Source organism: Danio rerio, chromosome 21 (assembly GCF_049306965.1).
Source record: "Danio rerio strain Tuebingen ecotype United States chromosome 21, GRCz12tu, whole genome shotgun sequence".
NCBI classification, from domain to species: Eukaryota; Metazoa; Chordata; class Actinopteri; order Cypriniformes; family Danionidae; genus Danio; species Danio rerio.
The window spans coordinates 19,802,362-19,829,689 of record NC_133196.1 but is presented as its reverse complement, the minus strand read 5'-3'; the positions used below and the strand labels follow the sequence as shown (position 1 = coordinate 19,829,689).

At 35.2% G+C, this 27,328-nt stretch overlaps 1 protein-coding gene across 5 annotated transcripts in view; it reads right to left on the bottom strand.

The window, feature by feature from the left end:
- The window catches only part of si:dkey-1d7.3, a 40,664-nt gene extending 15,272 nt beyond the window's left edge, over positions 1 to 25,392 (bottom strand). The window contains exons 1-4 of one of the 5 annotated variants that reach the window (XM_073935195.1): positions 24,250 to 25,392; positions 18,119 to 18,992; positions 8,163 to 8,309; positions 4,513 to 4,696 (exon numbers count right to left, since the gene is read on the bottom strand). In XM_073935195.1, coding sequence (XP_073791296.1) covers positions 4,513 to 4,696; positions 8,163 to 8,309; positions 18,119 to 18,992; positions 24,250 to 24,292 — 1,248 coding nt within the window. In that variant the 5' untranslated portion in view covers positions 24,293 to 25,392. The remainder of the gene's footprint in view (positions 1 to 4,512; positions 4,697 to 8,162; positions 8,310 to 18,118; positions 18,993 to 24,249) is intronic. The other 4 variants (XM_009295368.5, XM_073935196.1, XM_073935197.1 and 1 more) reach the window with 4 other exon arrangements.
- Positions 25,393 to 27,328: the final 1,936 nt, after the last annotated feature.

Genomic DNA, 27,328 nt, shown 5'->3' with positions numbered 1-27,328 from the left:
CAACAAATAAAACTGGATTAACACAAAATTGTGCGAAATTCAAAACTGAAATGCCCACTTAAAAGATAAAAATTTGGTTTTGTAGTATGCTGGTAAACTGCGGGAAATTGCTATATATGCTGCAAAACTGCTGGAAATGGTCTGACTTTATTGGCAGGTGCCCTGATTTAAAGCTGCTTGATTTACTTTTCCATGAGTATTGGCTCTTTCAGTGCTGACATGTCACAATTACGTCACTGTGTTAGCTGCAGGCAAAACAACTGGGGAAATTGGAGGAAGCCAATACAATCCACCAGCACAGAGATACAATAACTATAGGCTTTAATTTGAAAATTAATAGTGCAAAAAAAAAAAAGTTATTGCATTTCTGCTGACAGACAAAATCGAACAAACATACAAAAAATAATAATAAACAACAACAGTTGTGGTTTAAGGAAAATAATACGAGGCCTGGACAGAAACAATTATTAAAAATGTACACTTCATATCAGGTCATAGTTAAAGTTTTGAACAAATTGAAGTTGTTGTATGAAATCAGATTACTGTTTAGTGTGAATGGTGCGGTTAAGAATGATCATCTGCAGTAATATGTATGGAGCTAATTTGTTTTTAAATCATGTTGTTGTCTAAACTAAACTAAACTATTATGGACTATAGTATTGCTACATTAGGTTTCACATGCATGCCCGCCAAATTAGAACTTAGAAAACAAGTTAGCAAGCTAACTTAAGTTAGCCAAGATTATTAGTCGTACAGATAGCAACTAACAACAATAATTAGAGAAGAACACTTGCTAGTCTCTGTGCAGTACATCAGTTGGTCAGAGGAACTGGTTCTGCTGCTGCCTAAATTAAAATGTGTCTATATTGAATTCCTTAGTATGATTAATTTATGTAATATAATAAATATACACGAATCAATTTTGTCTCTGTTTTTGTTTTAACTTTAAAAAGGAAAAAGGATTCAAAAACTAAAAAGTAAACTTATATCAGTACCTTAAAGGTAGTGGACTTTACTGACAGTTTTGGTGCATATATAAATTAAAGCATAAAGTTGAAGGCAAACTATTTTTTTAAGGTCAATATTATTTACATATTTTATTTCGATTGGCTTCAAAACAAACCACTGTTGTCCGATGACCTAATTAAGCCTAAACCTACTTGTAAATTGCTAAATAAAGTACAGTAATGAGCTTTTAAATTGCACTTTAAAGTGGATCCTAGTATCTTGCAAAATAACTAAAATTATTACTAGGTAACATGTCAAAAATGTAGTTAATAGAAATGACATAATAAAACAATTATGTTTAAAAATGTGTTCTCTACATTAATCAGAACCTAAAATATATTTTTCATTCAAAAAAAGAGACTTAATAATTTTGCCTTCAAAAGCAAAAATATATACATATATATACAAAATGAAGTTTTACAAAGCAAGGAAATTTTCCCTGCATGTCTGATAATATTTTTTTCTTCTGGAGAAAGTCTTATTTGTTTTATTTCAGCAAGAATAAAAACAGTTTTTAATTTTTTAAAACCCATTTTAAGGTCACAATTACTAGCCCCATAATTGTTTTTAATTGTCTACATAACAAGCCATCTTTAAACAATAACTTGCCTAATTACCTTAACCTGCCTAATTAACCTAGTTAAGCCTTTGAAAGTCACTTTAAGCTGTATAGAAATGTCTTGAAAAATATCTAGTCAAACATTATGTGCTGTCATCATGGCAAAGATAAAATAAATCAGTTATTAGAAATGGGTTACTAAAACTATTATGTTTAGAAATGTGTTGAAACAATCTTCTCTCCGTTAAACAGAACTTGAGGGAAAAAATAAACAAGAGGGCTAATAATTCAGGGGGTTTAATAACTATGACTTTAACTGTACTTCACAGTAATACACCTTACATTATCCTATCCCGAATTACAACTAATATGTGTGCAACATGACACCCTGCAATCATAGGCTAAACCTAAGAACAAGCACTCTCGTCATCTAATAAGCTCTTATGAAGTCTCTTCTTTTGGTGCAGAATAAAAGCTTAAACGGGTCAAACATGTCAAAGCAACAATCGTGGACCAGACACGCTCCATCTGAGTTTAATACCCTAATGATTATCTTACACTGTGCCCCTGTGATGACGAACACACTAGGATGATTAGGTTTGAGCCTAGATTTAACTTTCAGACCCAACAGATGTCCACAGGCACCCTCCAAACGCAGCACAACAGATGCTGACAGTGATTTGAAAGTTACCGGTAAAATCCCACACTCTTATGCTGGTATTATTTCAGAGACAGGGTCACTTTGTGAAATAGACCACTCCATTAAACAAATCTGCAGCGAGCTGTAGAATGGACACTTTGTATCAATGAATAGTCACAATCACTTTTGGTTTTATTTTTTTGTCTCGAACATTTACATGAGAAAGAGCTAGTTTATTATATTTTAATGGCTCCTGCTGAACTTGTAATAAAAGAATCCATGTGGGAGTCTTCATAAAACAAATGTCTGTTCTGTTAGGGTAAACTGTACAGTAATTTGACCAATAGCAGGAGTGATGATAGGAAGAGATCAAAGGGTGAAATAAGTGGCACTGCGCCTCTAGACAATTAAAACACACACACACACACACACACACACACACACACACCCACACACCCACACACACACACACACACACACACACACACACACACACACACACACACACACACACACACACACACACACACACACACACACAGACTGAACAAAGACACATGAATCATTTATAAGCACTGCCACTGAAGCTCTATGGTCAAAGCATATTATATAAAGCGTGACAAACACTTGTCATACCAATGCAATTTCATTTTGAAATGGCCATGTTTCACAGACAGCCTTGCAAAATGTGACCAAACAAAACTTTACAAAAAGTTAAAGGGATAGTTCACTTCCCCACTCCCCTAAAAATGATGCATTGTTCTACTCAGAAGCGTCTTTCACATATATTCAGAATGAGCATGTGTAATTAAAATGAAACGTTCACATATCTTTTGCGAGTTTATTATTTGAGATGTAGAACTCACAGAAAAGGTTGCATTAAGAGACACTGCAGCGCTGCTGAAAACTGTGAGTGTTTACCAGTGGTTAACTGATGAATATGAATTTGTAGCTAAATTGTTAATGGTGCCAAACAGCATTTCCCGTTGTTTACATCCTTGTGGATCTTTGCTACAACATACCGTTAACGCTAGACACTATGCATGCAATAGAAATTTTTAACAAATAGTGTCTAGTGTTAACGGTATGTTGACCATAACTTTCACAAATTCTTCTTTCATTTGAGGAGTTTTTAGCCGAATCAAGCACTGAACTAGGAAATATTCTGGAAGCTCTCCTTTGTCAAATGCTAGCTATATATATTATAATTCTCTGGAACATAATTAAAATTCAATTGTAAGCACTTCTCTCTTTGTGTCATGTTCTTTGGAAGCCCACATACAGAAACAGAAGAAGCTCTTTGGAAACAGCAGCATTAAGACAACATTTTAGCTTTCTCTGCTATAACATTACAGCGCCTCTGGCCACTCTCCTTCTCTGCGTAGGGTGTATGCATGTAACCTGAAATGTTGTGATCTCACTAACTCGGATGTATTTTTATTGAACTTTGTTTGCTGTAGGCTTTGCTAAGCCAACTATGTAAAAGTCCCACTTTGCATTGAACTTGTCTTTGCATTGATGTTGTTTATGTTCACACATATGCTACATTACACATCAACTAAATATGATACATGATATTGTAGTGGACCACCCATTAAAATAAAAGTTAAGTATTTACTGTTGCAAATAACTTGCAAGTTATTATTCAAATACAGATTATACAGATACAGATTATACAGATTTCCCATCTCCATTCAGAATAATGCAAAACTGACACAGCATACTTATTAGGCCCTGACCATACTGTATTAAAATATATAATAATAATAATAATAATAATAATAATAATAATAATAATAATAATAATAATAATAATAATAATAATAAGTGATTTTAATTGGGGTATTATTTTTTTTTTTTAAATTATTTAAATATAGATATTTTTAAATTGGGGAATTGTGAAACAAAGAAAATATAAGTAGTTTCAAGAATATAGCAAAATAAAAATTCAAAAATAATCAACTATTAGTGTTTGGGGCTATTTATTGTAAATATATAACTAGTTTTACACTAAATGACATTTTAGTCATGGCCAAAAAAAATAAACAAGACACATTAAGGAAAAAAAACTACTAAAGAGAGAGAATAAAATGTAATGTAAAAAGAGGAAATTTACTAGCACTATGAACTCGTATGAAGATTTCCATGCAAAAACTTTCCTACTTTTTTCACAAACCAACAAACAATTTGAACATTGAAAGAACATGAGGGTCAGCAACTGATAACAGAACTGTATTTTTGTGAGAACAATCAATTTAAAAAGATCACTTCCATATGATAACACAAAATAGAAAAACAAACAAACATTCCCAACCGTGATCAGGGGTGCTATTCCCACATAGTCTCTCTGAATGGTGTAAATCCTCATGGTCCCTTCATCCCGGATCATGTTTCCAGGCAGCTCCAGCCTCCACGTGATCATCTGGCTCTCTAACTGATCGCTCTGCTCCTCAGTCTCAAAGTCCAGCTGCAAAACCTCCAGCAGACCTCTGTGAATAAAACATCAGGACACAGTCACATCCCAACCTCCGCAACAAGTGCCTGTAATACGTTTTCTAGGTCAACAGAGGCGTATCGAGTTAAAAGGGACCGTGTGGAATCTTAATGAAAGCACAATCAGCCACCAGGAAAGATGAAGCTCTTCATCCACTTCAGTAGCATTAAAACACTCAGCATTATAATGAGTGTATCAGTGGGTTCAATGCTAGAACATGATTCAGCGCAACGCATCTTTCAGGTGGAATTTGCTTTGATAAAAGAGCTTTTATATAACTAACAGAAAGGCACAAAACTTATTGCAGTTCATGCATTTCTATAGCACTCGTGTGAAAAGGATGCTTTGAAAGCATTTGAAAAACAAGTCCGTTTTATAGGGGGGGAAAAGAAGCTTTCCAAAAGAGGACAAATCCTTAAATACTTGATTCAAAACTCCTTAAATATTTGCACGATATTATCTTGCCGCAAATGATACAACCTCACAGTGTTTTTGTCAGTTGTTGAGGCATTGGGAGTGAAATGTCAAGTGCAAGAGTCAAGTCCCACTACTATTTTGTATTAAGTGCTTGAATTGTCTGCGTTCAGCTCTCCACTGGTTAACTTGAAGATCTCTGCTATAATCTTGCAGAACGTGCTGCTTTTTAAGTTGGTCTAACACACTGATGCACTGAGGATGATTAAAGATAAGTGGGTCGCCGCTGGGAAACATAGACATTTTACATCTATAAAAATTCAGTCAGACAACATAATCACTATCTTAAAGTAAAATGTTCACCAAAAAATACAAATGTACACACCGATTACTCACGCTTAAATAGTTAAACCTTAAGTAGTAAACCTTTATAAGTTGAACACAAACTTGGATATTTTGAAGAATGTTAAAAACTGGTAACCATTGACATCCATTTAATAAAAAACAAATATCATGGAGGTCAATGGCAACCAGTGTGCAATATTTTTTAAATACATTAATATTTGAAATGATGATAGAATTGTCATTATTTTTGAGTAAACTATCCCTTTAATATGGCACTGTTAACAATTTAAATAGCTTTTGCTTCTGTGCTGGTTTCCAATTAAAAAAAAGTAGAGGCAGAACATCAAATGGTTTGGCAACTTAATTCTACATCTAAACCAAAATGTATACTTGATAATGCCAAATAATATTTTCATAATTTCCCAAGTAGTTACAAACCGTTATAAGTTGAACAAAAAAAGAGATATTTTGAAGAATGTTAAAAACTGATACCCACTGACATCCATAGAATAAAAAACAAATACCATGGAACTCAATGGCTACCCAATATTTGAAATGTATTGTTATTTGAAATAATGAAAGAATTGTCATTTTTTTGAGTGAACTATCCCTTTAATATGGCACAGTTGACAACTGAAATAGCATCGGAGTTTTTGCTTCTATACTGGTTTCCAATTGAACAAAATATTTGAGGCAGGAAATATCAAATGGTTTGGCAACTTGATTCTACATGGAAGCCAAAAATAATACTTGATAATGCCAAAAAATATTTTTTACAATTTCATAAAGACACAATAAATTAATCAAAAGTGATGGTAAAAACTTTTATAATGCTATAAAAAGATTTCAAATAAATGCTTACAAATCTTTATCCAAGAATCATAGGATCATCTATTGATTATTTAGTTGTGAATTGCATATGTTGCTTTTTTTTGTTATCCCATAGGCCTCCATGGTAATGTGGTCCATTTTCTCATTGGCTTCTGTTCGCTGAGGGTTATAAAAACAGAACTTCTGGCAGAGTTTGATGAGCTCATTTTTAGTGTGACTGTTGCGGGGAGAAGAGAGCTCCTGGATTTCACTCCCCTCTGGCCGACAACCGAGCTTTATAATTGTTTAAATGTCCTTGTATGCTTGCAACTTTTTGAGAGTTTGAGCTTGTAGGGGTGGCCTGTCTATTTACCTGTATTTTAATTACTTTTGACTTGTTCAGGAAAGGAGGTAAGCTTCCTGTATTGTTCTTTAAAGAATTACAGGTTATTTAGTTTATTTACTTTGTAGATTCTTTTTTGTTGTTATTTTGGCCAGTGGCCACTCTGGAGAGATGCTCATTTAAATTGCTATTTTTTATCTATGATAAATCAATTGAGTGTTGATAGTATATACAAAGAAAGAGTACTTAATAAGGCTATCATGATTGTCAATAATGAGACATCCTTTATCAAACACCTTCCAATTGTTACCCCCAGGTCATCGATATTCAGTTCTCAGATGTGTAAGAAATAGAAAAAAATAATCACTTGTACTCCAAAAAATTATGTTTTTTAAATTCCACCTCCCTCAGTATAGCAGTTGATGGCTAGTAGACTGGATATTTATTTAGAGTAGTGGTACCATGTTTTTATATATATATATTATACCCATAGTTGTTTTCCCCTAGACTTGGAGCATAATTATAATAATAAAAAAATATTTTAAGCAACAAATATGCATATTAAATTTTATTAAATTTAAGCCAAAAAGCTTCAATAAATAAACAATAAATAAAATATTTTAAGAGCTAAAAATATAGTTTGATTGAATCTGTGGTAACTGACCATCAATACAGAGATCTACAAGAGTGACAGAAGTATATGCAAGTTAAGCTATGTATAGTACTATAGTGTAGACTGTATTTATGCAACTATAGAATAGTTCATGCAATGCATGCTATAAGCTACAATAATAATGACACCTCATACCCATGAAGAGCAAACTGAACAGAAATACGACACCCAGGTGGAGGCTCTTATTAACAAGTTGATGGCGGCTTTTGAGATGAACTTGAATTGGATCCAAAAGTACTAAAAAAATCTTCATATGAAAACCGAGCCAATCGCTTCTTTGCTGAGATGCACAAAGGTAATATGAACTCAGAGCTCATTCTTCTTAATAATGGCAGAGGAGTTGTATGTTTTTTGTGGTTAGCAGCAGCTGAGGTGATGGAAAGATATCATATTTTTATGAAGTTATTTTCAGTGGCTTTTCACATGAACACTTAGCATTATAGAATTGATTCGTGACATTAATCATGAAATCCTAAAACGGCAAGCTCTTTTCTCTAAAGTCTGTGCTTAATAAGTGTCTGTAGAGGGGTAAACGCGGTTAACCTGCAGCTTTTTAAACAGAAAAATCTGGTCTTTAATTTTCATTCAAAAAAACGTCCTGTGAAAGGTGAGCAGGTTGTTTGAACATCTGTTAGTTCCTGAACAATGAGGGGGGAAAGAAATTAGAAGGTTGCTTTTTTTCATAAAAAAAAATAAATTTTGCAATCTGTCATTTCATTTCTCTCCGTTTCAGTGGAAACAGACCACATCTGGTGATGCACAAGGGCAGAAAAAGCTTTTTAGCAATGAAAGGCCTTTAAATATATTAGTTAGAGAGGGAGAGTTTGTGGTTCAGTGGTTTTTAAAAACCATGAAAATGATGCAGTGAGGGCTTGCCTTTTGCTAGCAAATGTGCTTTTCTTCTGGCAGGTCACAGAGATGGTTTGGGCGTCACTTCCTCTGCCAGGTTCCAGAGTGATGTCCCACTGGTGTGCATCGCTGGGTCTGGCTGTGCTGAAGGACATGCCTTTTTTGGATGTGGCTCTTTGAGACAGAACACACAAACAAACAGATGACATCAGTGGAAAGGTCTCAGCATCAGGTGGACACACACAGTCTGCTTGCTGAGCGCCTCAAGCATATTACACATAAAAATGACAAGAGCTTTCAAGAGGCAAAAGCAGATAACAAATTCATGTTTGCTCAAGATGCTCAACAAGGCTTCAATCATTTGTAAAACACTTTATGCAAATATATTACTATTTCACAATATTAGATGAATTTTATTTCAATATATTGGAAATAGTTGTGTTTCCATTCAATGAATATTTAAATGCAATTTCTAACAATTATTCATTTATTCAATAATTTTCAGCTTAGTCCCTTTATTAATTAGGGGTCACCACAGTGGAATGAACCGCCAACTTATCCAGCATATGTTTTACGCAGTTGATGCCCTTCCAACTGCAATTCATCACTGGAAAACACCCAAACACTCATTTAAACACATAGACTACAGACAATTTAGCTTACCCTATCACCTGCACCTCATGTTTTTTGGACTGAAGGGAAAACAGGAGCACCCAGAGGAAAGCCACGCGAACACGGGGAGAACATCCAAACTCCACACAGAAATGCCAACTGACCCAGCAACCTTCTTGCTGTAAGGCGACAGCGCTACCCACTGCACCATCGCAGCACCCTACTGAGATCATTCTGTGAGTTCAAAACATACTAAGTTTAATGAAGCTTAGGCTGCATGGTGTTTCAGTGGTTAGGACTGCCGCCCACAGCAAGAAGGCCACTGGTTTGAGTCCTGGCTGGGCCAGTTGGCATTTCTGTGTTCTCCCTGTGTTCGTTTGGGTTTTCTCCGGGTGATCCGGTTTCCCCCACAGTCCAAAGACATGTGCTTTAGGTAATTTGGGTGTTTCCCAGTAATGGGTTTTAGCTGGACCCCTGATAAATAAAAGACTAAGCTGAAGGAAAATGAACGAAAGATGAAAATTAAAACTGTGAATCTTAACAAACTATTCTAATTGGTATCAATATTTTAAGGTCATGTAAAATTTATTTCGAGAGATTTGGGGATTTTAATAAGCTCTGTGTAAATTAAACAATTTTCAATGAGGGTCACTTACAGTTTATACAGTTTATATGAACTGACACCATCTGCCATTTCTTCTATTTTAGAATTGTTGCTTTTCATACATACTGAATTAACCTTCACTGTTTTTTGACCTGAATAAGCTGGACTGGAATTCATTCTAATCTACACATGAGAGTTGACAGTATCGCACACCAGACACACACTTTTGTATGTTAAATTTAAATGAAACTTTTCAGATGGCGCTCTGTGGCACGTAAGAAATATGAACAGTGTCTTGAGTAGTGACTGGGTGCCAACTTGCGGCGTCGTACCCTGATAGAAACCCATGTTTAGAATACTAAAATTTATGCAGCTGATGCCCTTCAAGTTGCAACTCAGTACTGGGAACCATCAATACACACTCATTTATACACATGCACTACGGCCAATTTAGCTTATTCAGTTAACCTATAGCGCATGTCTTTGGGGTGTGTGGGAAATCGGAACATCCAGAGAAAACTCATACAAACACAGGGAAAACATGTAAACTCCATACTGAAATGCCAACTGTCCCAGCGAACCAGTGACCTTCTTGCTGTGAAGCAACAGTGCTAACCACTGAGCCACCACGCCAACACTCTAATCAAAATGTTTATATTAATTAAAGTAGACTAAACACAAGTTACTAAAGATGTAAATAATTAAGCAATAAGCTCTGTTTTTGCCAATACCACAAAAAAAATAAACATTTACACGTGGTAAACAGGCATCATGGTGGAGCAGTGGGTAGCACAATCGCCTTACAGCAAGAAGGTCGCTGGTTCGAGCCCCGGCTAAGTCAGTTGGCATTTTCTGTGTGGAGTTTGCATGTTCTCCCCATGTTCTTGTGGGTTTTCACGAGTGCTCAGGTTTTCCCCACAGTCTAAAGACATGCGCTATAGGTGAATTGAATAAACTAAATTGTCCGTAGTGTATGTGTGTGAATGTAAGAGTGTATTGGGTTGAAGCTGGAAGAAACACATATGCTGAATAAGTTGGTGGTTCATTCGCTGTGGTGACCCCTTATTAATAAAGGGTAAAAGCCGAAAAGAAAATGAATGAATGAATGCAGTAAACATCTATTCCTGATACAATGAACATGTCCAGCACTAACTGTTTACTACAGGGCATGTGTGTTAAAGTTGACAACCTGCGCATTTAAAGGTTGAGGTGGAAAACATCCATCTCTCCTCAGACAGACAGAAAATCAACAAACACATCTCAAGTCCGTCTCTGCTGACATTCCTTCCCATTCAGCCTGACTCATAGCCAGATTTATATAAAAACCAACATGTGCAAACTCATTAATGGCTGTAGAAGAAGCTTTAATTGACATCTAAATCCTGTTCGTACGACCTACTAACCACCGCAGGTTGAGGTCAGACGGCATGGCTCTCATTTCCCTGTTTCACTTGCCAGCTTTCAAATCTTGGCTCAATCTCTGTTGCAGAAAGAGCGATTGGACGTGTAACAATGTTGTATTTATCAAGTGTATACAGCGAGTATGCCGCTCTGGAGAATTTAATCTCCTAGTCTCCTTTTGGCTAGGGCCAAAGCAACCACATGTTCACCGTTCAGTTTAAAGACAGCGCCAACTGCTGCTTTTCTGTATCTATCAGCTTTATCCACCGCGTTACCTCCTCTCCACTGATTGGGACTCAGAAAGCATGGAATCATGCCATGTGTGAATTCTCCCAGACATGTGCAGAATCAGGCGTCTTGGGAAGCGTGTCCGGAGAGGAAACAGGTCACGGTGGAGGAAGCGGAATGAGCACGGCTGACAGCGTCGTGACACACCACATTATCTTTCTTCAAGCACTCATCCATCTCATTCTCTCGGCGTTTCACACTTCAGCTCTGCCTCAAAAACAACAGATTGTCATGCAGCGGATCGCAAATGATTCATTAGCGACGTGCACAATGAGCCTGTGCATTAAAGCACACATGTAGCCGTGCATTTAAATGATTATTTCCCAGAATGCATAATGCCTGAACACACGTGATGGATGGATTTATCTGCCGTTGAGCAGGAATACATGATATTGCCGCTGATAGCATTTCACATCACATGTGGATCTCTGGAATAGAGCTCGTCTATCAGAGGCTGGGACTCAAGGGAGAGGGATCAGAGTCTGTCTTCTTGACCCATTTTGTATCGTCATCATCTTCAGAGCAGACGGGCAATTTTTTTACAGACAGAATGACGCCCTCGGTTGGATTATCCAAACATTTTTAATTCCAGGGAAATGAAGAGAAACAAAGCTTTGGAGGAAAATAAGAGTCAGTGGGGGAAAAAAGAAATTGCAATACAAAGAGAAAGCAAGAGAGAGAGAGAAAGCGTCTGTGAGTGTGCGTTCTGTTTGGGTCTGCCAGGGGAAGAAACACTGTATGCATGAGTGGCAAAAGAATTCAGTCAAATCTATAATGAGGATCTTGATGGAATAAATCTCTGACACAAAATCAAAGACAGACGAGTATTGATGTGGGGCTGCACGGTGCTGACTGCAGGATATACGGAGTAAAATAGAATAGAAATATTTTTAAATATGAAATAAAATGCTCAGAATATCTAAATTTATTGCATCTATTCAAAAATTGCGTCTATTCAAACTATGTTTTGCCATCTGTTAAAAAATTTCTGTCCACATAAATGTACTTTAAAGATCTGATAATTAGAATCTATCAGATAGGGTATATGCACAGCTAGTTTTTCTTCTCACAACAATAAACTTCCGGTGAACGGTTAATGTGACTTTTTTTTTTTTATAAACTTAAGGTTCCTTCTACAGCATTGATGTTGTAATGTAATTAAAATACAATCAGTTAAATAGACATAAGCATTTATTCTGTTGTTTAAGCGTAAAACGAGATAAAAATCTGTTTACATACACAATTTCGTCATGGTCAGCAGGTGAGCGCAGAAACACCATTAAAAATACTGGGGTAAAATAAATGTTAAAATAAATAATTTTTTAAAGACATGGCGTGTGAAAATTGAATTTAATGCAGTGCTTAGTGTACAATCCAAGGCTCACTTTCTATCGTATATCAATCAGGCAGTGCAGATTGTTGATTTTTAACGAAAACAGACCTTAAATGCTGTAGTTTTTTTAAAACAAATTCAGTTCACCGAAAGCGCTTGACCCAGGTTCCTGCAAAATTAAAAGTCCTTCTGCATAGTTCTGCATATACCCTATTAAATGTAAAAATAAAAAAACATGAAAAAGATAATAATAATAATGATTATCATCATCATAATTGTATTATTATACTAATATTATATATATATATATATATATATATATATATATATATATATATATATATATATAATTTTTTATATATATATATATATATATATATATATATATATATATATATATATATATATATATATATATATATATATATATATATATAATTTGTCATCATGTTCACCAGTTTGTCTATTCAAAAATGAAAAAAATAAATAAATAAACACAACTAAATATTCCTCACTAAAGATCTACATGAATAATTTGTGAGGCAGAACAGAAATCATTAAGTAAAACAATTGTATTTTTTTTACTGATTACATGTTTAATAATAATATAATATATTATAATATAATATAATATAATATAATATAATATAATATAATATAATATAATATAATATAATATAATATAATATAATATAATATAATATAATATAAGCCAGCTAGCGAAGTGCTAGACCATCTTGTGCTGTACAGCAGCAATGCATGTGGACACGTTTATTTATTCGCACATTCTCAGTAGCCACATCTGTATAACTTATTTATTTAATCAAATAATTAATTTATTTATATATAAATAATCAAATTTTAGTTTATAATTTACAATATTCATTTGCAGGTGAACCTCACTCCTTTGACCTCAAGAGGTGCTCTCGCGACAGACGCTAGAGGCCATGATCATTAGCCTCCTTGTTAGAGCAATCGACTCCCATATAATGAATCACTGGTTTGATCCCAACTCAGACTGGGTTGGGTGCAGTAGGACCGGTGGGTTACAATAATATAATATAATATAATATAATATAATATAATATAATATAATATAATATAATATAATATAATATAATATAATATAATATAATATAATATAATATAATATAATATAATTTTAGTATTTATGCAAGTATTTTTATAAGATTTATATTGATTTAGTTTTTATTTTTACATACTATCACAGAATGCATGCTATGTAAAAATATTTTGTATTTAATCAAACTAAATATAATTATAAATATAAATTACATATAAATATTATAAAAATGGTGTAAATCATAGTTTAGTTCATAGGCACTTCATAACTTGATATGTCTGGCAGGTATCCGAGTTTGTCTCAGTCATCCAGACATCCTCCAGTTGAAAAAACTTTCTGGTGAAAAGAGAGCACACCTCTGAAGGGTTAAAGACTTCACTAATTTTCAATCAGCGTGTGGATTATCTATCATAACCTCAGGGGTCTGGACTCAATCTTAGAGAGAGTAGTGAAGTGGGGCAGAGATTTTTCCCTGGATAAAATCAATCTCTTCAGGATACCAGCCTTCACCTCACTTTACTGCTAACGCTGAAAGCGAATGTCCATTTGAGCCAGGGCCGAGGGCAAAGTATACCCTATCAGAGCCGAGCGAAGGGCAGTGTGGATATTGGGGGCTCAGGTGGTATATGGGGCTCAGCTGCCGGTCAAATGTACATCTCAGGTCAGAAGCTAGGTTTTTCAACTTCACAAAATAATCAGCACAAATCAAAGTCTCAGCTCCGTCCAGCCATACAGTCAAAAAAAAAAAAAAGAGATACTCGCTTCTGGGAACAGACAAAAATCTCCAAAAACTAATTACTCTGGGATTTAACGATTGGCTCACAATATGGGTCAGGATACAATTTATCTCATCAGCTCCGGAGGACATTTTCCCCGCCAATTTTCATTTGCCTTGAAAACAAACGAGAACAAACTTCAAAGTAAAACAACAGCTTCCGCAATACAGGAAAGAACAATACCTTTGGTCCAAAACATGGCTATAAAAGCAATTTGACTCATTCATGTGTTCTTTCTCTGTTGCTGTGGGTTCAGACTTAGAAAAACAGATTGCACTGTGTGTTTTTGTACGATAGCTGTAATATGTTCACTTCTGCCCAAAGGACTCAAGTAGTTATTAGGTATTTGTTTTCTTGCTCCATTAAGTTGATGCATTATTTATGGGGAGAGAAGCCGCACAAACAATGCAGTGTTAAGAAATGAACGCTGCCAAATAATTTCCCCATTATTTTGCCATTTATGGAAGAGTGCCTTTGAAACTCCTCCAGTTGGAAAAGTGAATTGAGCCGGCACAAGGTTATTACATTTTGGTAATCTGTATACTGAGTGGGACTGTTACGTTCTCTCTGCTCTGAAGTGGCATGACTGTAATGTGGCATACTTGTTAAATTCGCACTAGGCTTCTAGGGCATTTGACACATCTGTTGGCTCTGTGCCACCCTTCCAAATGGGACGCCGCTATCTCAATCCACAACGCACCTCCTCTTCATTTTTTTCGGCCTGACCAAAAGTCCCTTCCAGGAAAAAAATATTTGTTGTGCCTTCTGAGAAAACTATATAATCCTGAACAGAGTTAATCCAGTTTATCAACATTGCATTACGAGAAATGATTATAGCCAGAATGCCAGGTTAGATATACCAGACTATGCCATACTTTGTAGCAAAGCAAACTTCTTTATTTAAAACGCATGTATCCTCTTTCATTAAAAAATGTTTTAGACCCCACAAACTCCCACAGGCAAAACTAGTACTTTAAAATGTCTTTATTTGTGCTCTACAGAAGAAAGTCAATATTTTAACCATATGAAAGTTAGTACCAAGGTTACAGTGCATCCGGAAAGTATTCATAGCGCTTCACTTTTTCCACTTTTTTTTTTTTATGTTACAGGCGTATTCCAAAATGGATTAAATTCATTTAATTCCTCATTTATTTCCTAATTTAATCATTTTGATGCACTGTATTGTAGTGAATGAATAATAAAAATAAGACTAAAACCTTAAAAAAAAAAAAAGAAAACTGAAATAAAAGTTAATTCACAATAAATTAAAAAAAAACAAAAACTAAATGAAACTAAAAAAAAGTCAACATAAAACTAACTGAAATAAAATAATAATAAACAAAAATAAATGATAATTTTCAGAATTAATAAGCACTCATTCTGTGGTGGAAAATCTGACCTGCGGCTGTTTAGAGAAACACCTGTCGATGTGCTTTTACAGACAAACTCATCAGTCAAGTGCAAATTTATAGACATTACATACAGTTATAATAATATCATCTATTTACCCTGTAACTGTTATATATCTCCCTTCCTTGTCTGAAATTTCTGATAGATACTTAAATTATATTTTTTGTGATATTTAAATTACTACTCCCCTTCGATGGTCTAACTTACAAGAAAAATAATACACCTTGCAGAATGCCATTCTCTTTAACTTCTCATGTTGCACTGGTGTGAGACGTGTCTCTTGCAATAGCACAATCTCTGCATTTTCCCTTTTCATTCATCAATATTTGACTTCTCTTAGCTCGGTTTAAAATCCCAATAACATTAAATGTAATAACTTTAGGGTAACTTTTAATCTTATTTTTGTTGTTTACTACCCAGCCTAACCCTTCATAACCAATATAGACCATTTTGAGGGATGTAAACAAAAACAATGGTCCCAATGTGTTTCCTGTTTTACATTTTTTAATTCCTACAGTATAGCTTCCGAGAATAAGAAAGCCTAATATTGATAAAAATTGTTATGATCGCTGTTTTAACATTGTTAATGTTGAATTGCCTTTTGTTACAGTATAGTTTGATAGAAACAGGAAATGTTCATAGGCCAATGACGTGACCACAATAAAATGGTCTATACAGTAAACACCTTAACATTACCTCTCCCAAATAACAAATACTGATCCCAATGCATTTTTCAGAAAGTTGTTCAAAAACTCAATCATATTTGTGCCTTTTTTATCTTTAGGTATACCTTAGATTCTTAAATCGTCTCTATGGGTCTCACTTTCGTCCTGGTCGACCACTCAGGCTTCCAGGATAGCTTGGCGCTGTGTCAGGCGTTTGACTAGCATCACAGTCTCAGTTTTGTCGATTCTTTCCTCTGATTCTTCCTCCAACCATTTGTTCTTTTTAATTCCTTTTTTATTTCGTAAAACTGTTCCATATTATCATGTCTGAACTCACGAAGTTCATTAAGAATGCACCGCAGACTGACCATGAGCTGATGTCGGAGAGCAGCTTCTATTATCTTGCTGGTTTCAGGCTCATTTTCTACCACACATGTTATTGTCTTACTCCTCGTGAAGGCCCCTTTCTCCATTGTTGCTTTCAATATTCCCAAGATTTTACAAAATCTAATTTTTAAGGGTTATCTTACAAAACCGTCAGGGTTCTAGAAAATTAGGCTGTCATCCTCTTAGTGGCGTAACCGGAACTCTCTCAAGTACAAATACAAATACAAAAATATAAATATAAATATAAAATAATATTCTAACTTTTCTACTTTTGCCAAAAAATGTCAACTACCATGTTTAACTACATATAAAGTGCAGTATGATCTTTAATATAAAAAGATTGTCAGAATGCTTAATATGTTTTACTTTTATTAATTGCATCTAAATGGTAATGGATTCAGTGTCTGTTTAAACAATTATTTTATTTTTATTACTAAGATGAACTTTGCCCTGGTTGACACAGGACGTGTTCTGTAAACTTAAACTAAATATACAAAATATATATTATACAAAAAAAAAATATATATATATATATATATATATATATATATATATATATATATATATATATATATATATATATATATATATATATATATATATATATATAATAACAATAACAATAACAAAAAAAAATAATAATAATAATAATAATAATACATTTTATTTGTAATGCGCTTTTCAACAATAAAAAAAAACATAAAATACCTAATGGTAAAAAATGACAGAAGTCCTCATAGATTAAAAGCAATACTAAAAAATAGCAATAGCAAAAAGCAATACTTCTTAAAACAGTACAGGGAACTGGCATTCCTAATGGTTGTCGGTAAAGCATTTCATAATTTAGATGCCACAATTGCCCTACCTCCCATATTGTTGAGTCTGCAACCCGATGCAGAACATAAACAGCGAGAAGAAGAAGAAACAGTCACCAAATGACAGATGTAACCAGAAGCAGAACCATGAAGCGTTTTATATGCTAAAATCAGGGTTTTAAAATCATTTTGTGGCTTGCCCAGTAGCCAGTGAAGCTGTTGAAGTATGTGACAGTGTGGCATTGTGTGTGTCAGCACGAGTGCAGCTGAGTTTTAAATGTGCTGTAATGTTTTAAGAGAAGTACTGTAGCTAGTAGACCCCCAAAAAGTGAATTACAGAAATCTAATCGAGATGTGACAAAAGCATGACCAATTCTTTCAGTGTCAGGGTCGAAAATAGAAATGTTTTCACAAAATAAAAAACTAAACTAAAACTTACAAAGCCATTAAACGAATCAATCTAAACCTAACCGAAGACATTAAAATAGTATCAAAATAAAACTCATTTAAACATCCAAAACTATCATAACCTTGGTGGGTACAATATTTTAGGAAAAAAACGTCCATTTAAAAAATGACACATAAAAAAAAAGATTAATTCAACCTACCTCAGAATGAAATGTTCCACTGGTGATGTGCTTGATAGGAACACATAGAAAGTGGCAGTGTCTGTGGTCTTCAGTGGTTTTGAGGACGTCTGGATGATCACAGCTCCTCCAAGGCGCAAACGCATAAATGTGGGGTTTCCTGGAGGTGATCGCAGTAGGTTTACAGTCCCAATCTTCTTCATGGAGGTTCCATACACCTGCCGTCCTAGCTCACCATGTTGTGGACCCCTTCTTATCTTGCTTTCTTGCGGGACACATTGACCACTGGGACTGGGTCTAATTTGGTAATAAAGTTCAGCAACATTCCCTCTTTGATCACCTCTCTGTTCCCAACTGGACCTGCCTCCTGCAGGGTTGAACCATGATGGCTCGGGCCTTAGGTGCACCAAGCAGAAACCTCCATCTGCCGAAATAGAGCAGCTATCCCGGATTTCTTTAGATTCCCAAAAGGCGTATAGAGTAACACACATATACCCTCCTTCGTTCTGCCCTGGGACATTTTGAATAGGCCCCTCGCTCGTATCATCCCTATTGCCGGTTGCATAAAACAACACATACAAGGCAGGCGTAGATGATCGAACCTGACGGGCCAATATAAACGCTCGGATCCTGGGGCCAGTGTGGATCATATGCAATGGTATAGACTGCTCCAAAGACATGGAACCAAAGCTGACATTGATGGCTGGCTGGCCATTCAGTCCAGTCAGGATGAAAGGTTGTCTTTGTGCCCGCAGGCTTGAGTTGTCCATTACGTCCTGACTTGTCTCTCTGAGGAGGAGGTAGTCTGCATTGATGATTTGATAGTTCACACTTGGGAGAACAGCAAAAGGGGACATGGATCTTGGGTCATCTGACAACTCCACAACCTTCATTCCTTAAACAAAATTAATCGGATTATATTAGTATAACAAAAAGTACTACTTATGAAATATTAATGGAATTTTCAAGTAAATGACTCTAGTGGCCCCTAGAGTGCATGTCTAAATCAGGGCTGATTTTGTTTCAGGGACATGATTGGATATTAAGTAGAGAAACAGAACCAAAAATAAAATGCACATTTTAGCAGCTGTGTGAGAAATTCAGTAGTCCTTCGAATCACTTCTTTAGATATCTTCAAATAAGAGATTTCATGAAGTCTAACATTTCTAACTGCGTTACCCATGTATCTGGACTCATTTCTGAAAAGATGTCTTAGAGATGGTAGTACCATCAGGGATGGGAAAAAATACATTGAATTGTATTTTAAGATAAAATACAAAGTACTTCAATTTTTAGTGTATTAAACTAAACTACAAAATACAGCAGCCACAAATGTATCAAAATAAAATATTGGATTTTGAAAATACTACAAAATACTTTTACAAGGGAGCATGAAATTTCTTCACAAATCCTCACCATTAACCTGATTTAGTGAAGTAAACAATGATTGATAACAACAGCTTTTCTCTGAGCAAGTTTAAGTCAGGTTTTCTGCACCTCATTCACCTCTACTGTACATGAGGATGTATTTACCCTAATAGTCAAGGTTTTGTTATTTGAAAAAAAATGAGTCCCCCTTTATTTCCTCTCAACAAACTTGTGATTAATATGTTTACTATGCCTTTAGTACAGGGGTGTCCAAACTTGGTCCTGGAGGGTCAGTGTCCTGCAGATTTTAGCTCCAACTTGCCTCAACACACCAGCATCGGTGTTTCTAGAAATGCCTAGTAAGAGCTTGATCAGCTAGCCCACGTGTGTCTGATTGGGGTTGAAACTAAACTTTGCAGGACACCGGCCCTCCAGGGCTAAGTTTGAGCACCCCTGCTTTAGTACAGTACCTACTTTTAAAACTGGACAGCACTGGTGGGTGGGGGATGGGGGGAATTACTTTTTGTTTGTATAATTATTATTTTTATGACGGTTTTTTTTTCATGTCTAATCGTTAAAATGTAAGTTTAATTTTTATATTTAAAAAAAAATTATTTACAAGTGAATGTCTGCTAAAATGTATAATAATAAAAATAGTTCAACCAAAAATAAAATACAATTCTGTAATTGAATGGTTTATTATTATTACCAGTCAATAATTCATTGCACAAAAACATTGGTAAGCTCCTCCCATGCTGTTAATTGCTGCATTGACATCATATTTAAAGTATATCAGACAACCTGTTGAGGTTTAGCTTAATTTAGATGAACATGTTTAATTGGATATGCAATCTTTTAGAAAAAAATTACTCATTAGAAAGTTAATAAGCATATCTATTTTCCAATTCTAATTATGCATGATTGAATGCTTAGTTGCATTTTATTATTTGCATATTTTCCTGTTCCTAACTCTATCCAACAAATCTGAGATGCATCCCGCCATTAGTGATTGACTCCTCTATATGAGAACCCGTAATGAAAGCTTTCATTCAAAAACACGGAAAAGGCAAGGTTACTTTCACACAACATTATGCTTGGTAAATATGCTATCAAAATGGGGGGTTTTATGTTCCAGACTGCAAAATCTCAGCACTACTGCTCTTTCTATATTGCAGAGTTGTATTTCAGAAGAGTCATTTGCTATGGCATTCCTTTCTCATTCAAAGTCAGAGTACAAAAAAAAGGAGATTGGTCTAAACCTGTCAGCAAAAACCTATCATTCTATTACTGTTTGAACCTCTCCCCAGTGTGCTGGTCTATAATCTTTTCAGAAAACATTTCCATAGATGTCAAGCCCACAAAATGTTTTTGCTACTTCAGTAACACCAAAAAACACATTTCCATTGGTGCTGGATGGTTTGGAATAAAGCAACGCATTGGGGAGGCAAAAATAGTCAACATCACTCTGATCAGGTGTACTGTGTCCAGACAAGCATCTTGTCAAATCACTCATCTGGGAGAGATGCTTTAACCTTTACCTTCTGACAGGCGGCAAGGGCTACACTGCCTTCTGATTGCAGCATTGAAAAGCTGAAGGTTGATCTTGACATGCTGTGCGTTTTTGGAGGAGTTTGTCAAATGCTGGTCTGAGTGTCATATTGATATGTGAAAATGATTGCTATTCCAAAGAAAAAAAAAATCCAATGCACTGTGCTGTGCAGCGAAACAATTTAATTAAAACATGGTTATTTTTGTTAGTATTTAAATATATATTATAATGTAATAATGCATTGTACATTATATTGGTTTTCTATGATGAAAAAACAACTTTAAATGGCACCTATGGTAAAAATCATCTTTTTGAAGCTGTTAAGACAGAACTGTGTTTAGGTAGAGCGTGTCCACAGTCATATTGGAGTGATATAAAGACAATGTCTCTTTTTTATTTAAAATAGGATCCAAATCCCTTCCATTCTGAGGCCCACCGCAAAGGTAGGAGTGCAGTTTCCTCGCCTACTGATTTGATTGACAGCTGGGTATTACCATATCTAACATGTATAATCATATCAACAAGACAGTATGTGCACAAAGTAACCGGAATTAAAATATCTGTTTGGCTCTCTGTGATCGTCAATCATTATAAAATGTGTTCAAGAATGAGTTTTACAAGTTTAAAACATTTTTAAACAGGGCATGTTTGTAATAAATTACAGCGATTAAACTGTCTTTATCACTGCAGCTGCATGTCAGTACAATTATAAAAGAAAACGCTTCAATCCCGGTTTGTGGATGTTAAATCAGGTTTATTTTGTAAATAAACATAACGGATATCCATACAGCAGTGGATATTAACGTGGATCCTGTCATATTTGCGTGCAAAAACAGTGCAAAGTTAAACGCTAGCACTGTGTGTGTGCATGTGAACTTCGTAACAACATTGTATGTGACTCATCGAAAGGCTTGAATTAACTCCACAACAAATACATCAAATAATCATTGGGAAAGTCCTTACTGTATTATTTCTCAGAGCGTTACGTGAGATCTGCTTCCTTCATGTCTGTCACTGGCAGTTTATCTGATGCAGCCAGAGACTGAGACACTTTAACAGGTATGTGGGAACGGTAGGCGGGGAGAACTAGCATTAAAGGTACAGGCCACAAAAACAGATAATCGTGTTTAGAGCAAAATATTCCAATGATCTGAAAGCTATGATAAATAATCTGATGGGTTTTTTGGGCTGAAACTGTACAGACACATCCTGGAGACACAAAAGACTCATCTTAAATCTTAAAAAAAGGGGTAAAATAGGTGCCTTTTAAATTGAGTTTCAGTCAAAGACTGAAAGCTATGAAAGAGAACACACTTTATTACTAAAAAAATAAACTAGAAAATATTGTATGTACATGCTTTTACATGAGTATTTATTCACTCATTCATTAAATTTCCTTAAATTTCCATTAAATTTCTTTTGTCTCTTTATTTAATCAGGGGTCGCCACAGCAGAATAAACTGTTGACTTATCCATCAAACGTTTTACACAGCGACTGCCTTTTCAGCAGCAACCCAGCACTTGGAAAGCTAAAGTATTTATTTGAAGACATAAAAATAAGTGGCGTACAATAACTTTTGTGTTTATAGAAGTGCTAACGTTTCAATTTATGCATATGATTTGTAATCATTTCTATTTATTTTTATGTAAAAGTTCCCATGCACAGCTCTTACATCAACACTTAATGTTGATCAACCTAAAATTTAAAACCATAAGTACATGTTATAGTGCTTAAAGGGGACATTTAGGCATTACAATACATTCATTTTTAAAATTAAACCACAGGAATGGAAAAAAATTAAAGATTTTTTTTTATACAGAATCCTGTATCAATTCAACGCCTGTTTTCAATTAAGTATTAGGATTATTTCAAAGTACCGTAAACTTACATTAAAGTAATCAGTTTGACTTTCCAGAACAGGGGTTCCCAAACTTTTCAATTCGCAACCCCCAAAATAACATTGCCAGCGACTCGCAACCCTCAATATCCTCTGAGGTGGTAATAAATATATAAAGCTTGCACACAACAGTGCACACATACCATTAGGCCCAAGTCTATTGATCCTTTAATTTTAGAGAATGCCACTCGGAGACCATCCACCATGTTTAGTTATGGCCTGAATTTATTTTTAATATACGCGAGTGCTGTAAAAGTGTCAGAAAGTTTAACCTGAAGCCATAACATCAATCTGCTGCATCTGACACTATTGCTGTGTCTTTAATTTAACGTAATCACCCCAGGGGTCGCAAAAAAACTAAAGGCTGATGGCTTTTTATGTAACTATTTTATATTTCTTCTGTAGGTTAATTTCACTAGTTTAATTAAATTAATTCGATTTTTGGAGATCACCAAGTGACCCCCACTTTGGGAACCACTGTTCTAGAGGACACTAATCCATGTGGTAAATCATTCAACTGGCCTCCTATTGACTTTTGCCGAAATAAAAAGATAAACAATATGTTTGAATCTCATATGTGAAAGTGATGTTTCAAAGTAGGTTAATGGCTGAGCCTGAGGGGGAAAATGGACTAGTGTCAGTGCAGTGTCTAAGAACATTAGGCCAAACGTGACTGAGTTTGCACAGCTCAAACTAGGACTGAGCCTCTGCAGTGATGACAAGCCTATTTGTCAGACTCTCTAATTTCAACATTGCTGCTTTTGGCATTACTAAAATTCCAGAGCATATCAAGTTCAAATTATGAGCCTTCCAAGTAGGGTTTTATTCAACGTGAATGAAGACAATTCGAGCAAAATTCCCTCCTCACAGTTTCACTATTAAAAGCCATGGCGCAGACTTCAAAACACATGCGATAAAGTTTTAATTCCTCTATTAAATAATCCACTTACAGTAATAACCAAGCAGCTATTTGCATTCCGCAGTTAATTATATAAGTAAATTGCAATTAAATCTAATTTATTTTTTATGCAAAGCAACATTAATACCCATATGGAGCCAAAGTAACATTTATATTAATGTGCTCAGCTTAAGTGCACTTACCAAAAGTTATATCCAATAAAGTTCACAGCACAGGTTACAATTTTAATATGCAAATAAGTTGTATTAATGCAAACTTTTAGAGGTCTTTCAGCTCATTCCCTCACAGACATGACTTTCAATTGTGGCCACAAAAAGTCCATCTCCACCTGGACAGTTTTATGCAGGTTATTATATGAAATTACATTTTAAAAAGCCAAATAAATTAAAAAAAACAAAATAAAAAAAGAATGTCTTACCTTCTGCACTGGATAGGCACAGCATGATAATCATCAGCAACATTGTGCTCGTCTGTACAAATCAGTCCAAACTGCAGCTTAAACTATTTTATTCCTCTAATGCATTTTTATGAGAGAAATGATGTGAGCTTTGAAATTAATTTCCAAATCAAGAAAAGTGACCATGGTGTCCTTACATGTCATGTAAAGTAAAGACAAATGTCCTGGTAGACACAAGGCTCAAATTAAATTACTGCTAAAGGTTAAATAAACTACATAACGTGTTAAAGTACAGACTAAGCGCTGTCCCACTTCACGTGCTGCTGTTTGTGGACCTCACGTCCATCTGAGCCTGAACGATTAGATGTCACGAGCGTAATCCTCTGCAAATGAAATACATGTGCGCTTTATGTTGCCTCACTCGCCTGTCAATGCTCTTCACTTTCAAGTGGACATGACCAACAAATATGACTTTTGTAACGTAAAAAAAAGTCCCTAAATGAACTTTTAACAGTTTCACAACACTCTACACAATGTTTACGTATTGTTTTGGGGGAAATCTATTAAAACGAGTAAAATTGAAACACTGGCGTGGTGTTTGACTTATAAGTTTGCGTAAATTTGGTTAAACTAAGTAAAATTAGTTATAGGATGTCAATAAAATACTTTGAGAATGCACAAACATTGTGTCCGGATGATTGTTCAGTAGGCTAAAGCTGCAAGTTCTTTATGAAGCGTATAGACACTTCAGTGGTTTGAGAGCTGTATTTGCAGCGCGCAAGCGTCCCCTGTTGATGGCCAAACCAAAACAAGTGTCAGGAAGGACACGCTTCAGATGAACACAGCAGAACTGCACATTAAAAAGACTAACGTGATATAAAATGCATCAATATAAATCATTCAAACTGACTTTAGCAAATTATCGCGGGAAGCTAGTTTAAATGAAGCTACACAGATCCTTGAATCTAAACATGTCCTGTGTTTTTGATGCCGACAAAGTGTTTGGCACAGAACAGAGGTCCTCTCGAGTTTATGGTAACTGGACCTTTTATTAGGTTTATACGAGGTTTTTGTTATTTTACAACTAACTAATAATCAGAATTCAGAAAAATTTGTTAACTCACTTGAGGAGAATTTAAATACCTAAACACGTCATTGATCAGTGACCCACACCCAATATGGACGTCACGTTTACCCCTAGTCCACGCCCATCTCATGTTTATAATTGTGACTCTCTGTGGTATTTTACTCCTAACAATATATTTAACAAGATTAGTAGCCTTTCTTTTTTAATAAAATGAAAATACTCCACTGGAAATTATCTATTAAATTAGCTAAATTCCACCAACAAGCTCTATTAGCCTGGAAACTGATTTACAACCATAATTTATCACACCACAAAACATTTTAATGTTTGGAATAATACTGACATTAAGATAAGTAATACATCTTTTTGGGGAATTAATGGTTCAAAAAACATTATTTTTGTTTCTGATCTTTTCAATCAAAATTGGGATTTCTTAACTTAAGTAAATGACATCAGTAAATGACAACAAATTAAAACAAAGGTCAGATGTACAAAACAAATTATGGAAAATAATTTTAGTCTTAAATACTGTAGAAATAAATAGTGGTGATTTTTTTTGGAAGTGATCTCATAATTAGTCCCATAGAGAGTGAAAATGATACTAAACATGAAGATCCACAAGATACGCCATATTAAAAACTTGTACATTCTGTGTGGAATGTGAGTGAGCGGCTCTGGTGGAGAAGGTAAAGTCGAGGGCAGAGAGAGGGACTCAGGATGCATGACCGAGACAGTTGAGTACTGGTTTCCTATAGCTGATCTTTTTCTTATATTAGAAAGTTTATTGTTTTAATGCATGACAACTCTCCTGGAATACCACAGCAGTTCTTGGGGTCTGATATTATGGAGAGACCATCCTTACAGTATCTTTTTCTTATTATGGAAATCAAGGGGGGCAGCAAACATTCTTCAAAATATCCACTTTTGTGTTCAACATCAGAAACTCACAAATGTTTAAAACCATTTGTTATTACATTACATGTGTTGTTTTAATAATTCAGTGTGTGTGGGTAAATCTAAAATGAATAAGGTTTTTAAAATTTAAATCCCAAACCACTGCAGTGCGTAATTTGATGTTTGATGCAAGCCCTTATAGCCCCTGATATATAGCCCTTGAGACAACTTACCTGTGCGACAACTATTTCTCAAATAGCTTTAGTCACATATTGAAATATTTTCAGAGGTAGTCAATGCATCATTATGACATGTTAGGTTATATATTCCCAGAGAGATATACTTTAGCAATTCACTTTATATTCAGAGTCAGTGTGAATTACTAAACTCTCTGTGATTTCTGACTAAAGAAGATCTCGCTAAAGGGAGCGTCATCAATCTCCTGTCAGTAACAACACACGGTGTGACCTGCTCTGCTGCTCTGTTGTGCTTGATGATGTCAATCGCCAATACGAAGCACGATTTTATGTCCTGCTCTCTGATAAGTCCCACAAATTCCTCTACAAGGACACACATGGCACCAACCGTTAATGCAAAGAATAAATCATACCGCTGCTCATGCCAGATGAGGTTAGGTGTAAGTGTTAGTGCCCTACACAAAGGCAAAACTTATGGATATAATGCATGCATTGTGAAGTTTAACATGCGGACATGGATTTCATCTGGAATTTAATCAAACCAGCAACCAGTAGATCCCTCTATTTGCTGGAAACAAATGCAAATGCTTTTGAAAATGAATTTTCCCCCATGGCCCAGTTTACGTACCATTATCATATCAGTCCCATCTGCTCTGATGTCCAGATGTTAGCAGTGTGAGCCAGACCACTGCCGTGAACTGTAATACTCAAAGGTGAACTACAGTTTAGTAGTGATAATATGTAATGGTGGTTAGCATCAGTGTGTTTGACTTATTTTAACAGCCTGTTCCACTAAGAAGAATTCTTCAAGGTGAATAAAGTACAACTACAGTTTACTTCAGTGTTTTTTTTTCTTGATGAGGAGCGTTATGTGATGATATGTTGCCACAGTAACCCAGAATGACAGTAAACCTACTTAGAA